This window comes from Pelodiscus sinensis, chromosome 16 (genome assembly GCF_049634645.1).
Source record: "Pelodiscus sinensis isolate JC-2024 chromosome 16, ASM4963464v1, whole genome shotgun sequence".
Classification (NCBI taxonomy): Eukaryota; Metazoa; Chordata; order Testudines; family Trionychidae; genus Pelodiscus; species Pelodiscus sinensis.
The window spans coordinates 2,932,774-2,956,211 of NC_134726.1; the positions used below are offsets into that span (position 1 = coordinate 2,932,774).

The 23,438-nt window shown below is 46.0% G+C and overlaps 1 protein-coding gene across 3 annotated transcripts in view; it reads left to right on the forward strand.

The window, feature by feature from the left end:
* Positions 1-296: 296 nt before the first annotated feature.
* The window catches only part of CLUAP1 (clusterin associated protein 1), a 99,483-nt gene continuing 76,341 nt past the window's right edge, over positions 297-23,438 (forward strand). Inside the window, exons 1-5 of one of the 3 annotated variants that reach the window (XM_075899090.1) lie at positions 297-594; positions 3,211-3,322; positions 6,456-6,540; positions 9,089-9,268; positions 9,868-9,963. In XM_075899090.1, coding sequence (XP_075755205.1) covers positions 3,222-3,322; positions 6,456-6,540; positions 9,089-9,268; positions 9,868-9,963 — 462 coding nt within the window. In that variant the 5' untranslated portion in view covers positions 297-594; positions 3,211-3,221. Of the gene's footprint in view, positions 637-3,210; positions 3,323-6,455; positions 6,541-9,088; positions 9,269-9,867; positions 9,964-23,438 lie in introns of all 3 variants that reach the window. The other 2 variants (XM_075899088.1, XM_075899089.1) reach the window with 2 other exon arrangements.

The following is a 23,438-nucleotide window of genomic DNA, read 5'->3' on the forward strand; positions in this document are numbered from 1 at the left end:
GCCTGGCAGGGGTCGCGGGGCTTTGCACGTCGCACAGGACCCCTGGTTCGCCCTTGTGGGGAGGGGCCGGGCTGCCGGGTGTCCGGTGTTTTCTGGTTTTACGGGGCAGGAGGCGGGTCCCTACGGGCACTGGCAGCGCGGGGCCTGGGCAGGCTGGAGCAGCGTGGGGGGGCCGGGCCAAGGCGCCCAGAGAGCCTGGCTCCTGGGCCTGCTCCCTGCCTTGGGGTGGGGGGCTGGGGGCGAGCTGTCCGGCCCTGGCTGCCAAGCCTCCTCCGCCCCCGGGGCGGGCCCGAGACAGCCCCGGGCCATCTTCTGCCCCTCCCCCCACCGCTCGGCCAACAGCGCCCTCGGCCCCGCCTGTCGCCGCAGCCCTTCGCTTTCCAGCGCAGTTTGGGCCGCGCGCCCCGCCGTAGGCGGTTGCCATGGGGACCGGCGGCGCGGCCTAACGCCGAGACAGGCGCGCGGGCGGGGAGTTGCTGCGTGGCTGGCGCGCGGGGCGCTCACCATGTCGTTCCGGGACCTCAGGAGTGAGGAGAAGGCGCTCGGGCGCCGCGGGGGCGCGCGCGGGACCAGGGCCCGGGGCTGCTTCTGTGGGCACGTGGCGCGCGCGCGGCCGGGGCGGTGTCAGCGCTCGCGGTACCATCGCTACCCGCCCCCCCAACCCCCCCACGTCCCCGATCGCTACCCGCCCATCCCCCCAACGTCCGCCCGTCCCCCCATCGCCACCCGCCCATCCCCCCCGACGTCCCCCCATCGCTACCCGGCCCCCCGACCCCCCCACGTCCCCCATCGCTACCCGCCCCCCCGACGTCCCCCCATCGCTACCCGCCCCCCCGACCCCCCCACGTCCCCCATCGCTACCCGCCCCCCCGACCCCCCCACGTCCCCCATCGCTACCCGCCCCCCCCGACGTCCCCCCATCGCTACCCGCCCCCCCGACCCCCCCACGTCCCCCATCGCTACCCGCCCCCCCGACCCCCCCACGTCCCCCATCGCTACCCGACCCCCCCGACGTCCCCCCATCGCTACCCGCCCCCCCAACCCCCCCACGTCCCCGATCGCTACCCGCCCATGCCCCCAACGTCCGCCCGTCCCCCCATCGCCACCCGCCCATCCCCCCCGACGTCCCCCCATCGCTACCCGCGCCCCCCGACCCCCCCACGTCCCCCATCGCTACCCGACCCCCCCAACGCCCCCCCATCGCTACTCGCCCATCCCCCATCGCTACCCGCGCCCCCCGAGCCCCCCACGTCCCCCATCGCTACCCGCCCATCTCCCCAACGTCCACCATCGCTACCCACCCCCCCAACATCCCCATTGCTACCAGCCCACCCCAAACCTGCAACGTCCCCCCATCGCTACCTGCCCGCCCCATCCCCCCAATATCCCCATCGCTACATGCCTGCCCCACGTCAGCACACTTGTGCTGCCTACACACCTCCCACATTGCTGCCCCATCACTACAAACTTGCTCCATTGCCGCTCCATTGCTACACTCCCACCCCATCACCGTCTGTATCATCTCCATCCATCTGTCCCATCCTCACTCTATTGCTAACACCCCTCCCATGACAATACCAATGTTCCCTCAAATTTTTCCCATCCATGTGTGGAATCAATTTTGTATGTGCACTGAGGCAAGTGCAAATGTGCATCACCAGTAGAAACACATGCTGCTGGCTGTGGGTGCTCTGCTAATCAGCTGGGAAACATTTGAATCTTTCTCAGGAAACACTGGTCAGCACCCCAACACCAACTACACACCAACCCAATCTCCACACCATCACCAGAAACCCGTCCCATTGTTCTGCCATCTCCACCCTATAATAACTTTGAGAGTGTGACCTGCACATCCTACACACAACTCTTTTTTGGTCAAATCCCTATAATTACAACACTTTGAAATGTCAGATTTAAATGGTTGAAATGAAGTTTAATTTTTAAAATCCTATGACCATGTAATTGACCGAAATGGACTGTAACTTTGGTAGGGCCCTAATTATACTGTGTCTTGTTATTATTAAAGATGTTAAGTATCAGGTAATTGACTAATTGAATAGTTGATGCATTTTGCATTTGCATGGGGGGAGGGGGGGTGGTCTCCCGGCCTCTACACACCGCTGCTGCTTTGAAATGCCGCTAGGAGCCTGACGCTGGGCTCCCCACTGGGTTTCAAAGTGAGCCCAAGATCACCTGGGGAGTCCCCAGCTGATCCTGGGCTCCAGTGTGCAGCCTGGGGAGACCCCAGCTGGCCCTGGGCTACACACAGCTTTTCAAAGCTGAAGCTCCACCTCTGGCCCCAAGCTGCAAGCTGCTTCTTCTTCCTCCTCTCCCCCCCGCCTTGCTGCCTCTATCTGATAGAGGCACCAAGGGTGGAAGAGTCTAGTCAACTATCCTGTTGACTATTTGATAAGCATTTGCTTATCGGATAGTCGACTGGTCCTTCACATCCCTAGTTATTATCACGCTAAAGCTCATCGCCACATGATGCAGCGTTCTCTTCCTGTTTAGTCTGGTTATGCTGTATCTTGTGCCATGACATATCATGTGGCATTATGCTCTCTCATGCCATGGTCATATGAAAGCCTGCTGTCGCCACATAGCAGCATCACAATACATTTTGGCATTACAGCACCTAGCCCACTCAGCTGCAGCATGGTGGCTTGGTGTCATTCCTCTGTATTGCACTATTATGGGTATAGTCACCTGGCATGTGGGGGTATGCCATAGCATAGCTTTATCATACACAGTTTTGTCTCAAATCCCAATTCTGTCACATGCTGACAACATTGTGTCTTGCAGCTTGAAAATCTCACCATGGTGCACCATAGTGACATCACATACTATCCTCATATTGCACCACTACAACAAATTCTTATATAGCAAAAAGTCCCCACACCGTAATTCCACATCTGGCTGTGATGACATATTGTTACACCCAACAAGGAGTCTGTTTGAAACCCTTAGTTGATTTTATTTAAAGGGTGTATTTGTAAAGGTAAATAATTTTAACTTATCAGTTATTAGGAACATTTCTCATTGAATTTCCTAGTAAATTTTTATTTACTTTTTTCTTTGATCACTTCCTGAATTCTGTGTAGATTCAGTCTAGTGTGTTTATTGGTGGACATAACCAGTTCATTGTGGGACCTGAGCATCTTTGCTGACTATAGTGAAAAGAATGAATTATTTTTGTTACATGTCTTTTAGATTTTACTGAGATGATGAGGGCTCTGGGATATCCGCGACTCATCTCTATGGAGAATTTCCGCACTCCAAACTTCATGCTGGTTTCAGAGGTGCTTCTTTGGCTGTGCAAAAGGTTGGTGCTTTATTTCAGTGCAAGAAAGAATGTCAAGTCGGTGACTGGACCTGACATTAAAGAGCTATTTGGAGATGATGTTTCAGAGTGGAGTTGTATTGAGTGGCTTAAAGAGGAACTTGGTGAAATTGAAGTTTAGTTGTTTTGAGAGCTCTACTGTTCTGAGTGCCATATAGGACCATATAGTGCTTAAAGTTGGCATTTTAAGAGGATGGAGCCAGGTTGTTCTCAGTGGTAGCAGATGACAGAATGAAGAGCAATGGTCTCAAGTTGTAATGGGGGAGGTCTAGGTTGGATATTAGGAAGAACTGTTACACTAGGGCTGTGTCTAGACTGGCAAGTTTTTCCACAAAAGCAGCTGCTTTTGCGGAAAAACTTGCCAGCTGTCTACACTGGCCACTTGAATTGCCGCACGAGCACTGACTTCCTACTGTCTGAAATCAGTGCTTCTTGTGGAAATACTATGCTGCTCCCGTTTGGACAAAAGTCCTTTTGCGCAAAACTTTTGCACAAAAGGGCCAGTGTAGACAGCTCAGATTTGTTTTGTGCAAAAAAGCCCCAATCGCGAAAATGGCGATCGGGGCTTTTTTGCGCAAAAGCGCAAAAGTGCTTTTGCGGAAAAGTGTCCGTGTCAATCTAGATGCTCCTTTCCGCAAATGCTTTTAACGGAAAAGCTTTTCCGTTAAAAGCATTTGCGGAAAATCCTGCCAGTCTAGACGCAGCCTAGGAATGTAGTGAAGCACTAGAATGGGTTCTACTGGGAGGTGGTGGAATCTCTATCCTTAGAGATTTTTAAGGCCCTGCTCGACAAAGCTAGGATGATTTAGTTGGGGTTGGTCCTGCTGTGAGCAGGGGGTTGCACTTGATACTCCTGAGGTCTCTTCCAACACTACTGTTCTATGAGTCTATGACTAACTGAGACTATCTTTAAACATAGTCTTGTCTAGAAGTATTGTTTGCAAAGGGAAGTGGGGTCTTCTCCATCTCTGCCTTGGGCTGAGTTCAGCCCCACTGGCTCTTTCAGTGGATTTCTGCATCTAAGGCGTAGTCCAGACTTTACAGACAAACTCATACTGTAAAAGGAAAAATCACAAATCACATTCAACATGCAAGAGGAGATCAGTGTTTGAAATGTGCAGTAATGGTTTTTCCTTAATATTACATTCTGTTTCCTCTGATTGATTCCATTGCTCCAATGTCACAATGAAAGGTAGTGGAAGATGGAACCCGTTGGGGAGCATGGGCCTCGTCTAGTACCATTTTAGTATAGATTTATGTCAGTGTAATGCACTTGGTTTCAAACGCTTGTGAAACTGCAGTGGTAGATCAAGCTGTTTCTCTATGTGTGTATTTAATTATATCATCAAAATCAAAAAGCCCTAAATGTTCTTTTGTGTGTGTGCATGTGTGTATATACAAAAAGACAATTCCTTTTTCAGTTATGATACCTTACAGATTCGCAATGGGCAGAAATTTAACAATGACCGTAGTTGCTGCTTGCTTACTCTTTTGCATTTCATTTTGTTCATGGTTAGTTTCAAGAATCTTTAGCTCTCTGGCTATGGTGCACTAGCTCAGTGCTGCAATTTTTGGGCTACAAGTATTGCAAGGACAGTTTAAAACTAATAAACAAGCTTTGATTTTTATACTTATATTACATATAAGTATCAGGCCTTGGGAATCCTTAACAATGCTTCACTTTCCCCAAAGTTTGGTTTCTAAATTACTTGGGTTTTTCTACTTCAAATTTAAAAACAAAAGTCACAAAAAGCACGGAGAACAAAGCAGTGAGAAAGACATATTGTTACACAAAGAGGTATTACTTTTCTAAAAAGGAGTATGAGTGTTCATCTAATTAAGCTGAACAGTATAAAGTGTATATTAGAAGGTGATTGGAAGTACTCTGCTTTTAAGTGAAGTGTCTCATTTACATCCCAGGAAGCTAGGAAATTAACCGATATTGTACCAGGTACCCAGTAAAACAGCTTACCCTGGTTCCAGGACTCTTGTAATTGTATTGTACAGTAGAGAGGTTAAACATCACTTGTTTTCAATTTCAAATGACATTTTAAAGTGGAGATTCTGTCTGAACATTAATGATCCCATGGCACTTTTCCATAAAAGTTAGGAGGTAGGGGATTTCCGTAATTGTTTCTTCCCAAGGGTACTGATACCTAATGTATTGTGGACAAGTTGGTTGGTGACTTCCACTCCAGAGATGGCTATGTTCTAGTGCTGCTGTTTGTAAAGTGCTTTGAGATCCTCAAAACGAAAGGTGCTATACAAATATTAATCTATTATTAGTGAAACAAAAAAGCTTATTTTAGCAACAGTATTAACTATAACCAGGGCCCTGTGTTTTCCTATGTTTTGTGTATAGAGACTTCGCTGCAGAACCTGCCAATTGCTGTAAATATGCTGTAAAATCTAAACTTTCATATAAAACACTGTCTAGCTTTGTAAAGGTAACTCTTCAGTTTGGTTCATATATGGAATTAATCTTCCTTAGCTTAAAATGATAGCTGTGAGAGATCTCAACTGTCCTTGTTCATTTCAAAAAGGGTGTTTACTTTCATGATGATATTTTAAATGTCAGTGTTGTTTGTTTTATTAACAGTTTCACTGCTCCTTATTTTAGCTGATCTCTGAAAGATTAGGGATGTTCAGTTAATCCAAAGCTTTTTTTAAAGTCATAGTCAGGTCTGATTAAGATGAGTTTGGTTTATCTGTGTGGCTTGCAATTTGAAAATCTGACATAGTAAATTATTTCTCTTCATAAATATTCCATTTTTAAAGCCTGAAGCCAAGCTTTGAAATTGATTTGTGTGACTCAGCTAGGTCTGGTGGCTCTTGCAGACTGAGCCAAAAACAGTTTCAGAACCTGAACTTAACAATTTATTTTGCAGATATGGCTCAAGATTTATGGCTCATGAAATTTTTATGACATTCTAAATTTATACATTCCAGATCCTAGATACTGAACTAGTGTTTCTTCACCTGTATTGCGGCTGAACATTTGGTTTGCAGGATCTTCATGATGCCTGAGTTTGTTGCCTAAATGAATATTGGCTTTTATCTGTTTAATACTTCATGCATGTTGCTTGTCTGACTCAATGAATATTCTCATTGGTAGGTATGAACCACAGACTGATGTGCCTTCTGATGTTGAGACAGAGCAAGACCGGATTTTCTTCATTAAGGCAGTAGCTCAGTTTATGGTGAGTCTGCTTAGGCAATCTCATTTGGGGTTTGATCTAAAGCACACTGAAGCCTAATGCTTTTTCTTTTGACTTCCTCTGATTTCCCCTGTAATATGTGGCTAAGTATGTATTATATTCCTGTACTTTGTTAGATTTCAAAAGTTTTTATCATTTCTGTAATGTTTTGAAATGGCCATATGCAACTTATTATAGAGAAGGACATCTTTGGTAGACCTAAATTTGATTTTCAGGGTAGAATAAAAAAACAGTGAGAGCCAGAAAGATTTATTTACAGTTGATAGTTGACTAAATCTTGGCTCCAGTGAAGGCCCTGATCCTGCGAAGACTTAAACACAGATTTAACTTTTACATGATGCTTTAGTCCCATTGCAGTCCCTGGATGAAACTCGATGGCAATGTTGCTATTGACATGAATGAAGCCAGCCAATGACTTGGATGGGACTGCTCGCATCACACAAAGTGAAGTATGGGAGAAAGTCTTGATAGGACTGGAGTTTTAACAGCTACTTAGCATTAAGCCCATAAAGTCATCTTCATGCACTACTGCCTATCCATTTTTCACACTACAAAAACCTAACATGCAGAAATAAGGTGTTCTTAACAAAAATAACAAAGTGGCTTTTTGGATGAACTCTGTAACAAATATGACCATCTCTCTCCTAAAATTGTATGCCTGATTCTGTGAAAGGGTAACAACTTATATATCAAGAAAATAAGAAAGCTATGTGGGCCTAACAATGTTTTAGTTCTGGTCTATAATCAATATCTATATCCTAGTGTGTGATCCTGTTTGTGCTTATTGTCTGAATGCATATGTTTTATCAGATCAAAAGCTTTGTGGTTATTGCTTATTGGATACAACTAGAAGGACATTAGACACTAAATAAAGATTGTCTCTTAAAATATAAGATGCTCAGCCACTCTAGATTGGCAATGCTTGTCAGATAGTCGGCAGGATAGTCGACTAGTTGCGCTTCTCCCACCCCCTTGCTGCCTCTATTAAATAGAGGCAGCAAGTGGGGGGAAGTGGAAGGGGTACTTCAAAGTGGCAGCACCGCTTGAAGCCTGGGGCCAGATCCTGGGCTCCCAGCGGCGCTGCTGCTTTGAAACGCCATGTTCAGTCCAGGGCCAGCTGGGGTGTCCCCAGGCTGCACGCCACATTTCAAAACGGCAGTACCACGTGGAGCCCAGAGTCAGCGGGGCAGTCCTCCACTGACCCCAGGCTCTGTGTGGGGCTGCTGCTTTGGGAGCCCGGCGTCAGGCTCCTCGTGGCATTTCAAAGCGGCAGTGCCGCATGGAACCTGGGATCATCTGGGGACTCCCGCACTCACCATGGGCTCCATGAAATACTGCCACTTTGAAACGCTGTGAGGAGCCTGACGCTGGGATCCCCATGGTGTTTCAAAGCGGCAGCACTGCATGGAGCCCAAGGTCAGCTGACCCTGAGCTCACGCAGCGCTTTCACCTTCGAAGTGTAGCAACCGCAATAGAATTCCTGAAGTCCTGGCAGGTGACAATATGCCTTGACCTTTAGTAGATTTGGAGGTTTTTCATTGGTACTTATCACCACAGTATCTGAGTGCCTCAAATATTTGGGTGGTTCACCAGGTGATCTTTATACTATGGCACAATTACTCTTCTCTGCTTTGCTTCAGTGGAGTTCTCTTTCCTTGTTGGGATCACACATCTTGCATTCAGTTATGTTGTTGAGTGTGGATTGTAATGATCATAAGCAATATGGATGTGAATGGTTAACTGGTTAACCTGTGGGGGCTGGAGCAGCTTCCTGCCTGCTACAGGCAGGCGGCTGCCTCAGTCCCACAGGTGGCCTGTCACAAACAGGGGCTGCTCCAGCGTCCTGGCAAGAGCAGCCTCTGTAGCAGGCCCCGTAGATAGGGGATGCTCTGGCAGGGATCCAGGATCAGGAAAAGCTGTGGAATGCAGATGATTTTTTTGTGCCAGTTGTGTTTTCCTGCTCACATGGGCTGTGACTGTGTATGTGTTTGATGGAAAGCGAGAGAACAGTTGCCAAGTGAAAAAGATGTTTTTCCTTTTACTAGACATTCATTTTCCCCCATATGCTTTGAATGGACTGAAATGGGAATTCCTGTTCAGAGCAGTGCTCTTTGTAATGTGGTACTCTAGCTCCCTTATGGAATAGGTGTTAAAGGGACACTGTCAACTTAATCACATTTCTGTCTGAAAAGTTCATACCTGCTTAAGTCCCAATTAACTTTACAGGAGAAGTGAGTGGTACACAGGCGTTTTGTTGGCCCTCTGCACAGGGATGAATTTCACCTTCAGAGAATTAGGGGTGGTTTGAGCTTTTTCTTGTATATGTGTCTAAAAATGTAATGACTCACAAAAAGCGTGTGTATGTCATCCTTGTCTGAAAATCCCATGTTCCTGAGCAGAAAATTTCAATTACATATAGAAGAGCATGGTGGTTCCAAAATAAGCACTTTTAGGAAGATGTCTGACGAGAGAATTGACAACCTATCTTCCATATGAGACTGAAATATTTCTTTGTGTCTTCTTCCAACAGGCTACCAAAGCTCATATAAAGCTCAACACAAAAAAGCTTTACCAAGCAGACGGCTATGCAGTGAAGGAGCTGTTAAAAATAACTTCTGTTCTTTACAATGCAATGAAAACCAAAGGAATGGAGACCACCGCAGTGGCTGAAGAAGAAAGCAGCAAATTCAAGTTTGACCTTGGTTCAAAAGTAAGGAAAATATGATTTTTTTTGTAGTCATAGAAATCAAATCCATTTGCCTCATAAGCCTATACACAGAATGTACTTGATGGTGTGCTCTTTTCAAACTCTCCCTTTCTGAATGTATCTCCTGCGATACATATGAGAAAAACTTGGCTCATAACGGTATTGAAGTTTAGTACAGAATCAGTTACCTCTGCTTCGGAGCAAGCCTGGAATAGGAGGGAGTGTGGTATGGGAGAACTGAAGTGTTTTGGGTAATTGTGTTTGAGAAGCGTGGGGAGTACTTACTACAAGATGGGTCTGGATCAGTGCCCGTTGAAGTCAATCAAAGTCTTTCCCTTAAGTTTATTGGGCAGTGCACCAGGACCCATAGAAGCACTTAAAATGGAAATTGCTTCACAAATAACATTGCCGTGTGTAACTACATATAACTCTGCATGATGTGGCCAGCGGTGTGTAGTGTAGATGTAGCCTAGGAGAGATTCAGGCACTGTGCTCGTCACACGTATGGTTTTAATTTGAAAGGGGACAACACCTGTCACAACTTTTGTCCGTGATGGCAAAGAGATTCTTCTGTTGTTTGATTTTTGATGCTGTTTTTCTAGATTGCTGATTTGAAGGCAGCCAGGCAACTTGCTTCAGAAATCACATCCCGAGGAGCATCGCTGTATGATTTACTTGGCAAAGAGGTGGAGTTGAGGGTAAATATGCTCGGCAGGAAGGGAACTTGGGCTTGTCACATGATGCAAATATAGAGAGGAAAACAAGTATGGATGAGTGATTCCAACAGCTGCAATGAATGTATGGGATGTAGATTCCATGTGTGAATGGAGCGAGGTCAGATGGGTTACCCAGCATCTCATTCATATAATTATTTCTCATAAGTACAAAAGAATAACAGTTTGCATTTAGAGGTGATTTGAAATGCTTTGTAAAGAACTGCTTGAGAGCTTGTCAGTAACAGCGCGTATATATACTTTGTCATGTTCCTGTACCAGATACAGACTGGCTAAGGAGCTTGCTTATACACACCAGCTGTGTTCATAATAAGATCCTTTACTGCTCTGCCAGGTCTGTTCAGCATTCCATTACATCTCCCCCTTTAAGATCTACATTCCTACCCTATGCAGTATGTACAGTATCGCACTGTCTTTGAGGTTCAGCATGTGTCAGTCTGCTAAGAGTCCCTGAATTATACTGGTTTCCTAATTACATGACCCAAAGCATGACAACTTGGTCATCAGGCTGTCTGTTAGTTGCAACAGTTGTCTGTGGTCAGTTCAGAATCTTTGAGTCATTTTGTTCTGCATCTGCTGTCTGTGGGCAATGCAGTTTTCTAGTAATATGGTCAAAATCGTATTTTGTTCAGAATGAATTCAGTTCTGCTGCCGTGAATTGTAGTCTGTTGTCCATCGTTAGTTGTTCTGGAATACTGAAGTGAGCAAAAGTACACTTCAGTTTTTCAGTAATACTTCAGTATTATGTCTTTTAAAGAGATGGTTTCTGTATATCTGGAAAAACAGTCCATGATGGCCAGGTAATGATGTCTCCTGAATTTGCACAAATATTTATCTAGTCTCTTCCAAGGTCTGTCTGTTAGGGGTGGTGTTATGAAAGGTTCTTTGTGATGCATTTGTCTGTTAGTCTTGCAGTGTTCACACATATACTTTACTCTTTATGTCCATGCTGATGCCTGGCCACCAAAATGACTGCTTGGCCCATTCATGGCATTTAGTTAATTCTTGATGTCCTTCATGGATGAGGGTTAGGATTTTGTCTCTCATTTTGTTTGGAATTGTGCTGCAGTTGCCTTTAATCATGAGTCTTTTGACTTGTGTATTTATCCGGGCACTGCAAAGTAGTTTCTTGTCACTTCTTTAGTGTCCTTTAGCTATTTGGGCCCCTCTAAAGTAACTTAGTATGTCCTGAAGTTGCATAGCTGTCACGATGGTTTTTTTTTGTAGTGGCGTATTCTCTTTTCTGGCTCTGGTGAGTATGCATCCACTGCATCCACTTACATCTTAATGTCATCTTTAATTTCATGGGATGTTGATTGCGATTCTAGTGTACATACATAGGTGTGCACACGGGGTGTGCCAGCTGTGCCCAGGCACACCCTAATGTTTCAAAGGGGGCGTGAGCGAAGGAGCGCCGCTTCGGCACTCTGGGGAACGGATACCGTGCTGGGTTTGCCACGCATGCATGGCCAAAACCAGCAGGTCTTAGGGTCCCATGGAAAGAGGCGGCAGGGACGCAGCAATGTCACCCGGCCGCCCCATCAAGCGAGGTGAGTTTAAACCCTGGGCGGGAAGGCTGCGGGGTGCCCCGGGCAGGGGATCGGGTGCAGCGCGGCTGGCCCAGGGGGTGGCCGGGGTCGGGGGCAGCGCGGCTGGCCTGGGGGGTGGCCGGGGTCGGGGGCAGCGCGGCTGGCCTCGGGGAGGGGAAGGGGCTGGGGTCAGGGGCAGCGCGGCTGGCCTCGGGGAGGAAGGGGGCTGGCCTCGGGGGCAGCATGGCTGGCCTTGAGGAGGGGGTCGGGGGCAGCGCGGCTGGCCTTGGGGAGGAGAAGGTGCTGGGGTTGGGGGCAGCGCGGCTGGCCCCGGGGGGGCCGGGGCAGCATGACTGCCCCCCCCAGATCTACTTCCCACCTCCTCTTCCCCCCGGATCCCCTCTTCCCCCCGGCTAGTCCCTGGCCCCCAGCCAGTCCCTCTTCCTCCCCTTCCCCCCCCCACCCAAGATCAAGTGTGTCCGGTTTTTTTGGGGAGGGTCTACCTGGCAACCCTATGAGTCGGACCTGGTGCAGGCACCAAGTGACAGGGACTGCCAGAACTTTGGGAACCAGAGACTGCAGGGTGAGAGTTTGTGGCCCAAAAAGGGGGCTGAGAAACCTAAGAAAGACAGAGTAGGGGGAGCACCAGAAGGGTGACAGTCAGGGCGACCCTAGAACTCTGTTACAGACCAGTTGGCGGCTGCTGGAAGAGGAGGGAAAAATAGGGGAAAAGGGTCAGAGAGGAAGGGGCTTGTGCTGAGGGGAGGGGGGCAGGTCAGGAGAAGAAAGGGGAAGGCACCAAGGGACAGGGTGTAGGAGAGAGACAAATGCCAGGGGGCCAAGTTGAGACAATGAGGAAAAGGGCAGGAGGGGAGGTGTCAGTGGGGGGGGACAGGATGATGCTAGGAGAAGAGAGGAGAAGGGCTTTGGGGGCTAAAGGGGAGAAGGGGAGGTGCTGGGAGAAGGCTTGAAAGAAGGGGTGGGCATGAGGAACGCGGGGATGGAGCAAGGTACGTGTGAGAGCACAGAGGGGCAGGAGGGGAATGGGGGCAGAGGGTGGTGAGGGGGTGGGCATCAGGGAAAAAGAAGGCAAAGGGGGTAGGGGCAGTGAGGGAAGAGGGAAGGCACCAGGAGGGTGCAGGGGTAAGGAAAGGTGCAGGTGCCAGGGGATTCCGGGTGGTGAAGCAGAAGGGCAGACACCTGCAGGGGAGGGACCAGCACCAGAGGAGAGAGGCAGGGCAGGTGTGTAGAGGGAGGTGTTAGGAGAGGGGAGAAGGAGGGGGAGCTCATATGATCAGAGTGGGGCTACTGGAGGAGTGTGCACAGGGGGGAGAGAGGCTGGTGGAGGGGGTCAGGTCTCAGGAAGGCTGAGGGCAGTGAGAAGGGCAGGAGTCAGGACAGCAGAGGTGGGTGAGGGGTTGGGGGTGCAGCAGGCACCAGGGGAGCTGATGGAGCAAGGGGAGGAGACATGGCAGCAGAGGGGAAAGGTAGAGGTTCATAAGATATTTATTAATAACTTGGGTGCCACAGTGGCACATCCAAACAAGCCACAAACTCAGTACTGGTGCACAACACAAAATTTATTCTGTTCATGGGAGGAAACTCTTAAGAGGGAACACTTCCCCCAGCCTCTCCACCCCCTGAGTTAATGTCCCACACATTGGGTTCATGCAATTGCAGGATAGTTGCATGAGGGGGGTTTGGTGAGGGCCAAACTAATCCCTATTGGTAAGAGGATGGTGGGAAAAGTCTTGGGGGAAGGGGTCCACCTGACACCTTTTATTTCTGGTCAAGTGTCCATATTGCCCCAAAAGTTTTACATCCAGAGGCGTGGCTAATGGGGGTCAAAGAGTACATTTAGAAAAAATTCTTTGGGTGCACACCCTAATGAAATGTGCTGCACATGCCTATGTGTACGTATGGAGGTGTGGGGTTCATACCCCATGCCATGTTATCTTCTGGCATCCAATACGACTGGCTACAAATGTGTTTACTAGATGTGTTAACCTTTACGGTTACACACAGCCTCCTCCCCCCCATGCTGTATCAGAGGCAGCAGAGCGAGGTGGGGGGCATATGGGAGCTGGTGCTTGTGGGGAGCCAGCCTTTTAAGTACTGGCCTCTGCCTTCCCCCTCCCCCTACTGCTGCCTCTTAAAAACCGGCTCCCTGCACACACCAGTTCCCGTGGAGCCCCTCCCCCCCACCGCGTGTAAATGTATTTTAACATCCCTAGAACCAACTCCTCTAGGCCCAGGTTTTCGACTTCATCCTCCTCCACCTGTAGCTGCCAAGCCTGGCACCAACTTGGCTTCTTCAGATGAGGACTCTAGGAGGAAGTGCAGCAGATGCCCATTCATATATCATTTTCCTCAGCTGAAGAGACAGTGATGCATGAATCACCCTCTGACAGAGGTTGTGTGGTACGAGTTGGAATGCGTGGTAGCCAAGGAAGTCTAGGGGAAGAATTGCTGTAAGAGGTAATAACACAGCATTGCATTGGAGGCTGGGGCTGTAGTGAATCTACGCAAATTTCTACCATTTTTCAAAGTGTCTTTAATTTCCATGGTCTGGTAGCACTTTCTAGACTAACAAAACATGTAGAGGGGATCCTGAGCTTTCGTGGGCACAGCCCTCTTCTTCAGATGACTGGAGTTATGAGTAGGGGATAAGAAAACTGGAAATAAATTGTAGCATTGTGTTCTGCATGACTGAGGTTGTATGTAATATGTTGTTGTTTGCTGATAATGTCAGCTCGAGCATGTTTGCGGAAGCAGTCGATGTAGAAGTCCAGATTTTCATTACGTCCATTGGTGGGGGTCCACATAGAAGCCGCCTTCTTGTGGGGTTGCCGGGGGGGAGCAGTGAGGTCAGTATGTTGTATATCGGTATGTTGGAAATATTCCTTCAGGCGGAGGCGGCGAAAATAGGATTCCAGATCCCTACCGAACTTAATCAAGATGGTGGACCCTTTATCACTGAAGGTGCTAACAGCTTTCTGAATGGTATCCTTCCTGCCTTACCAATCTATCCACTGACTTTGATCTTTATCTACTCAGATTTAGCATCCTTTTTCCTGATACTTTATGTATAGAGGTGGGGGGTGGGCTACAGAACATCTTTCTCTTCTTCCCCCTTCCCTTCTCCTATTTATTTTGAGTTTTCTTATCCCCTAGTCATAACTTCGGTCATCTGAAGAAGTGGGCTGTGCCCACGAAAGCTCATGATACCATCTACATGTTTTGTTAGTCTGTAAGGGTATGTCTACACTACCACCCTAGTTCGAACTAGGGTGGTTAATGTAGGCAACCGAAGTTGCAAATGAAGCCCGGGATTTGAATTTTTACCACCATTTTTACCGTTACACCTACGGTAGTTCGGAATAGGAAGCCTAATCCGAACTACCTAGTCCGTGCTGCGTGTAGCCGCGGGCACGGAGTCCGAACTAGCGGACATTTAAAAATGGCGGCGCCCGGCAAGATGCAAATGAAGCTCGGGAAATTCAAATCCCGGGCTTCATTTGCAACTTCGGTTGCCTACATTAACCACCCTAGTTTGAACTAGGGTGGTAGTGTAGACATACCCCATAGTACTACCAGACTATTTGCTTGCTGTTTTTTTCTGTAACAGACTAACTCGGCTACCCCCTGAAGCTCTTTTAATTTCCATCTGAACATGCTGCAAAACAGAACTCATTTTAATCCCAAAAATGTTAATGAAACAAAACAATTTTTTATGTATCTCCTTTCCCTTTGTGTATTTGTCTAATCCCTTGGCTACGGAAGCATATATCACAAGGCACCTGATTAATGAATTGGTGACCGGGTTTGGTCTGCATACACACATCTCTGCACAACTCAAGCCAGTTTAAAATTCAAGAATATGTCAATTTTAGGGAGATTTGAAAAGAGCACTTGGTTGTTGCTTTGAAATTGGGCGTCATTTAACCATTTTGGCCAAATTACAGCTTTTAGGAGTCTATTTGACTTCAGGGTTGGGCACTTAATGAGGAACATGTCCGAGAGTAGAGTGATGAACGTGTGAAGTGAAAATCCGGGATGAGTGAGTGTTCCAGTGCAACCACTTCTCCTTGGGCCCATCAAGAGCTCTCTTCATTGGAAGCCTCTTTAAAGGTGCAATTTCCAGAAGGGTGTGAATTATTACATCCCGTAGAGACCATATGTTCCCAATGGCATAATGACTCATTGCTCTAGCTGAGACTAGTCAATTTAATATAAATGCAGGGCTTATGCTCTGCACAGATGTCTAACAGATTGAACATGTCCTTAAGAAATCCTGTCAGGTGAGAAATGACCTGTACCTCATTAGCAATGAGTTTATATCCTAAAGGCGTGATACTTCACAGTGACAGCCAGTGAAAACTTCCCAGTAGCACTAGAAATGCCCTTGTGTGTTTTGTTACTAATGATTTGGACTGGTTCCGACCTTTTGAGGAATCCTTCCAAACTAAGGAGCGCTGCTTCCATCCGAAGTCTTGTACATAAATACACGGCTCGTTTTAGACTCTTTGACATTGAATATAGCCAAGCAAATATTTTCCCAATTAAAAGCTGACTTCTGTTGATACAAACGGATGTGGCCAACTTTCCATTGTATTTCCTTGTTTTTGCCATCTTTTCTTTTGCTCCAATTATACACTTGGTTGGGTGCATGGTATTTTTTTACTTCCTTTTATAAAGGCTGTGGGTATTAAAATTAGGTGTGAAGGCACTAAAAACAAAATACACATTTGTTACTTTCGTTAGAGCTGCAAAATGCCTGGGATACATTCAGGGAATGTTTACAGAATGCCAGTGCATTTTGACTTCCTGGGATGTCCTATTCATTTGAGTGGTCTGCACCATTTTAACTTCTGTGGGATAAAAGCAGCATCACAGCAGCTGGTTATTATTTGGAGTCCCTTCTTCTTTAAAGAGAATATATTTTGTCACTTAAAGAATATATAGAATTACAGTAAGAAGAATCTGGATTGTCTGGATTAAAATCTTAATGTTAACAGTCAGAAAAATTGCGCAAATCTACATTTTTTTGCATGAAGGGAGAATCACAGTTGACATCTCTTATCTTAAAAACACCAGCCCTGATTTTAGGACAGAGTGACGCATTTTTTGAAACATATAATGAACAAACCCAGGGGGTACAAGGCTGCCACCTAGAAACTGTTTGAAGAGTATCCTACAGTTCTTAAACCTGCAGCAAGGAAAGTACCTTTTAATTTACCTTTGCTCTTGAGCCCCAGTAAATGCAGTTCAACCAGACATGACTGGCAAGAGGGTCTATGCCAATGAAGCTCTCACATGTGCTGTGCAGTACTGGGGGAAAGCGATACTGTTGTAGCATAGGCTCGTCTGCTAGGACCGTGTCAACTGCAGGGCTAGGTAACTGTTAAATAGATGTGAGCCCTGGGCCACCATTAACTATGGGAGGGGATTCAGCACTAACAGGGAAACAGCTGAAGAGCCTGCTTTGGAGAGAGGCTAACTCAAGTGAAAAATGGAATTGCCTAGACGTTGGTGGTACATGGCTGCATGTGCTTGAAGTGATTGTAGATGAGCTGAGGGTGGGGTGTGCATGTCCCGTGAAAATGAAATGTGATAAGCAAGTAATTTTGTTACAAAATGCATTTACGCATTGCCTCTTACAGTTTGTTCTTCAGATCCCATTCTGGTTGGTCTTAGATCACATATGTGTGATCTAAGGGTAGAACTAGAAGGGGATGTTAGAACGCCTAGGTTCTGTATTGGATTCTGCTTACCGTGTCTACTTGGCCCTGTCACCTACCACTCTGTGCCTCATTTTACTTCCATGCAAAACAATAGTAATAATACTGATCTGTTTTATGCGGGTATGCTGAGGATTAATGGCTGACTCTTGGTAAAACACTTGGAGATCCCCAGATGATGTATTATGGATGTACAAAGTATTATTATTTGTACTTATCTTGGCTATTTTATTTTTGCTGCTTTTGGGACATTTTAGAAATTCTTTTAGTACAACTATAGTGTCTTGAATTTTAATGCACAACAGCCAGATTTGTATGAGTAACTGCACAGACTGCTAGAAGATTAAACTTCCCATTTCACAATTCAATCTTTCAAGATCTTGACCAAACAAAATACAGTCACATAAAGCTAATGACCAGACATTTAGTACCTGGGCAAAATGAGGCTATACCTTCAGTGTGCTTTTTTTTTCAGTATGTGTATGGAGCTGGGGACGGGGGTGCCTATTGATAGAAGTTCGTTAGTGATCAGCACTGAGGTGCCCTAATGGCTTTGGCTGTTTACGATGCTGGGCCACAATGTGTTTCAGAAACAGGTGTCCTTCAGTTTCACGTAACAGCTAACCACACAGTAGCATTTTGGAGACTGCCATTGTTTCCATGCACAGAAGGAGCATTGCGGTAACAGTGCCTATAGCAGGAGAAGTGATGAAATTATACAGCAAATTAGAGGGTGCTGAATGCAGGGACGAATAGCTCCTTTTGGAATATAATGAGTTCTCTTGGTAGACATGCTTGCTGTAGTCAGTGGAGTAAGGGAAGCCCCAACTTCTCATGGGTTGGGCCCCTGAGCTGCCAAAAGGAGAAGTCCAGGCCCTTTGTAACAACTCATTTGAACAGATTGACTTCAAGAGTGCTTGCCATCTCGACATCTGTCAGAAGTCTTGTGGATGTGCTAGCAGGAGCCTGTCAAGAAACCACCTTGCTTGGACATGCTGAATTATTACACACAACAGGATAACAAAACAAAAAAGCCAAAAATAAACCACTTCCATGCTGATGGCAGGCCAAAATTGCCAGCCTTACAAGGCTTTCATTTTAGCCACATCTCAATTAGTTATAAACAATTTATAAAGCCAGAAAAGGTGAAAATAATCTTTCTTAATCTTTCTTCTAATACATGTATAGCTATGAAGAGAAGAAGTGAGTGAGTGAGTGAGTGTGTGTGTGTGTGTGTGTGTGTGTGTGTGTGTGTGTGTGTGTGTGTTCTCCCACCTCTAATACTTACTCCCCCTGTGAGCTTGGCTTTGAGCCTCTCCTGGTGTGAGTATAATAACTACCAATAACTACCATGCATCCCAGGGGTGCTGGGAACTTTAATCCATTAATGTTTTTAACGTGCTTTGAAATCCTTGGATGGAAAGTGCTAAATAAATGAAAAGTGTTGCTAAAATAATACTGAATGCACACAGTGGGGGCCTAATCCAAAAATGGTTGGAGTCCGTGGGAGTCGGTCTGCTGACTTTAGCATGGCAAGAACCCAATCATCCGCCCATAAAAATCAGTGGAAGTTAGAGCATGCTGCAGCATTGAAAGGGCATCAGTGACGGTGACTATGGTTGCTATCAATGTTCCCTTAGTCGGGTCTCAAACCCAGTGACTTTCATTGAGCCAGACTTTGTACCAGGTATTAGTTATCTTTGTGGGAGTTAGGTGAGAACATGAGGCTTCAGGGATATGGGGCAACGTCCCCTTCTGAAGGATTCTTGTGAGGTCTTAATTGGGGAGAATGCCACCTGCATGTCTTAGGAGACTTTTTGGCCCCCTTCTCTCATACCTTTTGGCTGATGAGTTCTTTTTTGCCCCTATTGATTGGTGCTCTTGTGTTTTGGCGTCAGTCTCTGCAATAGCTAGAGATTGGGTTTTTTGAAGTGAAATCTTAAAGTTTCCCCAGTCCTACAGTGTATGTAAGCTACATTACAAATTCAAAAATTAATAACTTTTTCAGTTAGTCTTCAAGCCACTAAATATCTGTTCTGGCTCTACATCCTACTCATGGGAGTCCAGTAAATCAAGAATTTATTTCACTCTTGGCTGCGTTGGCTGCAAAATGACCAAGAGAAAAATAAAAATAAATGTGACCTCTGGCAAACACTTGTGTTCTGATTTTTAGGATGTCATACTTCAGGCACCATTTCTACTTCACTTCAAATTCTGCAGAAATATTCTATCTAGTCCCAGTTTTGAAGCAAAAATATTTTTGGTAGATTTTTAGCGTGGGAGGCCAGAATCTAGCATGTAATAAAAACTCACTTGCAACTTGCAGGCAGACAGTTATTGTACCATAATCTTACATTCTTATGAATACCTAGTCCAGCACTCTCTGCTCCTGCAATGTCCAAGAACCAGCAGCATCGGTGGTCCCGCATTATTTTAGTTAGCCTGATGTCCACTTATATCATGGGTGTGGCCAAATATCCTGCAGTCCTATAAAGTTTGTTTACAACCATCAGTCCTGGTTCTCCATGTCTGTGCTGTTATTTAGCTCTAATTTACCCCTCAGTGTCTTCTAAAAACCTAGCAAGCAGTGAAAGAGTCGGTAATGCTGCTAGACAATATTGACCTCCCATGGGTTGGCAAATTCCCCGGTTCGGCACCAGTCAGGTCCCGGGGTGCTAGACTAGAGAAGTTCAACATATATATTCAAATTCCATATGGATCCATTTTACCTCTTGATGAGTTTCAGAGCAACCTTTTATTTAATGCTTTGGCTAGTTGGCTAGGAAATGCAACTCCCCAACCTCCTCCTGTCTTGGGAGCAGACAAATAAGAGGCATTTCTGTTGCTGATTGGGGACTAGTTGCAGCAGCGCATCTGACAGTTTTGTCAGCTAGCTGAGACATCTGAATGCTTATAGTCTAATATTACAGATTTATCTAGAAAACTCATCTAGCTTGGCTAGAAAGAGAATTTTACAAAGATTCTGCAATTAAACACGTGCTGTCTCACTTTTAATGGGAGCTGTCTTCACAGTCATCTGTTGTCTTCCACAATATTTGTCTAAAGTTGTATGACTGTGCACAAGATTCTAACAGCACTAAATAATATACCCTGTCCTGTACCTATTGAATGAGGTTTCTTTTGCTTATTATCCAGTTTTCCACATCAGACCACAGGTGTAAAACAAGGCTGTGTCAAATTGTGAGTAAATTGTGACAAAACATGTTCACACAAACTGCTTTTGACTTCTTTGTGCAAAGAGCTGTACAATGTTCCTGTTGCTTGAATATTGCGTCTGCTCCACCTGCCGCAGGTGAAGCGTTGCTGAGAATGAAAACTGTGATCAGTCTGATGACCCTGTTCTCAAGTCTGAGGCCTGAATCAACTAGTGAGAGAGAAAAAAATTAAACTGTGCCTGTTTGAGCTATTGTCCCATGCACAATATCTGCTTACATTCCTACCATAGCTCCACACTGTGCTTCTGAATGCTTCCAGTCTGAACGGCGCTCTAGAAAAATCCATTATTTTTTATCATCCACTATTCTGAGGGGATCTTAAGCTTTCATAAAACTCTCTCTGTTATATTAACCAAGAAAAGAAAATGCTATTTCTAATATTAACCAGAGGTCTTAGAATAGGAGGGGGGTTATCAGGAAGGCGAAAGCGCAAATGGAATTGCGACTGGCTAAGGATGTGAAGGATAACAAGAAAGGTTTCTACAGGCATGCTAACAAGAAGAAGGTGATCAGAGAGGGTGTGCGGCCCCTAATGGATGAAGGAGGTAACCTAGTGACAGATGATGTGCGGAAAGCTGAAGTACTCAATGCTTTCTTTGCCTCTGTATTCACGGACAAGGTCGGCCCCTGGACTTCTGCACTAAGTGACGCAAGATGGGATGAAGATGGACAGCCCGTAGTGGGTAAAGAACAGGTTAGAAACTATTTAGAAAAGCTAAACGTACACAAATCCATGGGTCCGGACTTAATGCATCCAAGGGTACTGAGGGAGTTGGCAAATGTCATTGAGGAGCCTTTGGCTATTATCTTTGAAAAGTCGTGGAGATCGGGAGAAATCCCGGATGATTGGAAAAAGGCAAATGTAGTGCCCATCTTCAAAAAATGGAAGAAGGACGAGCCAAGGAACTATAGGCCTGTCAGTCTTACCTCGGTTCCTGGAAAAATCATGGAAGGGATCCTTAACGAATCCATTTTGAGGCACTTGGAAGAGAGGAAAGTGATTAGGAATAGTCAGCATGGATTCACAAAGGGCAAGTCGTGCCTGACCAATCTGATTAGCTTCTATGATGAGGTAACTGGCTCCGTGGACGTGGGTAAGTCAGTGGATGTTTTATACCTTGACTTTAGCAAGGCTTTTGATACGATCTCCCACAATATTCTTGCCAGCAAGTTAAGGGAATGTGGATTGGATAAACGGGCGGTAAGATGGATAGAAAGCCGGCTAGAAGACCAGGCCCAGCGGGTAGTGATCAATGGCTCGATGTCAGGATGGCGGTCGGTTTCTAGCGGAGTGCCCCAAGGTTCAGTTCTAGGACCGGTTTTGTTCAATATCTTTATTAATGACCTGGATGAGGGGATGGATTGCACCCTCAGCAAGTTTGCGGATGACACTAAGCTAGGGGAAGAGGTAGATACACTTGAGGACAGAGATATGGTCCAGAGTGACTTAGACAAATTGGAAGATTGGGCCACAAGAAATCTGATGAGGCTCAACAAGGGCAAGTGTAGAGTCCTGCACTTAGGACGGAAGAATCCCATAAGAACGGCCGTACTGGGTCAACCAAAGGTCCATCTAGCCCAGTATCCTGTCTGCTGACAGTGGCCAACACCAGGTGCCCCAGAGAGGGTGGACCGAAGACAATGATCAAGCGATTTGTCTCCTGCCATCCCTCTCCAGTCTCTGACAAACAGAAGCCAAGGACACCATTTTATCCCCTGGCTAACAGCCTTTTATGGACCTAATCTCCATGAAATTATCTAGCTTCTCTTTAAACTCTATTATAGTCCTAGCCTTCACAGCCTCCTCTGGCAAGGAGTTCCACAGGTTGACTACACGCTGTGTGAAGAAGAACTTTCTTTTATTAGTTTTAAACCTGCTACCCATTAATTTCATTTGGTGTCCTCTAGTTCTTCTACTTAGGGAACTAATAAATAACTTTTCTTTATCGGCCCTCTCCACACCACTCATGATTTTATAGACCTCTATCACATCCACCCTCAGTCTCCTCTTTTCTAAACTGAAAAATCCCAGTCGCTTTAACCTCTCCTCATATGGGACCCGTTCCAAACCCCTAATCATTTTAGTTGCCCTTTTCTGAACCCTTTCCAAGGCCAAAATATCTTTTTTGAGGTGAGGAGACCACATCTGTACACAGTATTCAAGATGTGGGCGTACCATAGTTTTATACAGGGGCAGTAACATATTCTGGGTCTTATTTTCTATCCCTTTCCTAATAATTCCTAGCATCCTATTTGCCTTTTTGACCACCGCTGCACACTGTGTGGAAGTTTTCAGAGAACTGTCCACGATAACTCCAAGATCTCTTTCCTGATTTGTCATAGCCAAATTAGCCCCCATCATACTGTACGTATAGTTGGGGTTATTTTTCCCGATGTGCTTATCCACATTAAATTTCATTTGCCATTTTGTTGCCCAATCACTCAGTTTGGTGAGATCTTCTTGGAGTCCCTCACAGTCTGCTTCTGTCTTGACTATCCTAAACAGTTTTGTATCATCTGCAAACTTTACTACCTCACTGCTTACCCCTTTCTCCAGATCATTTATGAATAAGTTGAAAAGGATTGGTCCCAGGACTGACCCTTGGGGGACACCACTATTACCCCTCTCCAATCTGAAAATTTACCATTTATTCTTACCCTTTGTTTCCTGTCTTTTAACCAGTTCTCAATCCAAGAAAGGACCTTCCCTCTTATCCCATGGCCATGTAACTTACACAAGAGCCTTTGGTGAGGGACCTTGTCAAAGGCTTTCTGAAAATCCAAGTATACTATATCTACTGGATCCCCCTTGTCCGCATGTTTGTTAACCCCTTCAAAGAACTCTGAGGGTATGTCTACACTACCCTCCTAGTTCGAACTAGGAGGGTAATGTAGGCATACCGCACTTGCAAATGAAGCCCGGGATTTGAATT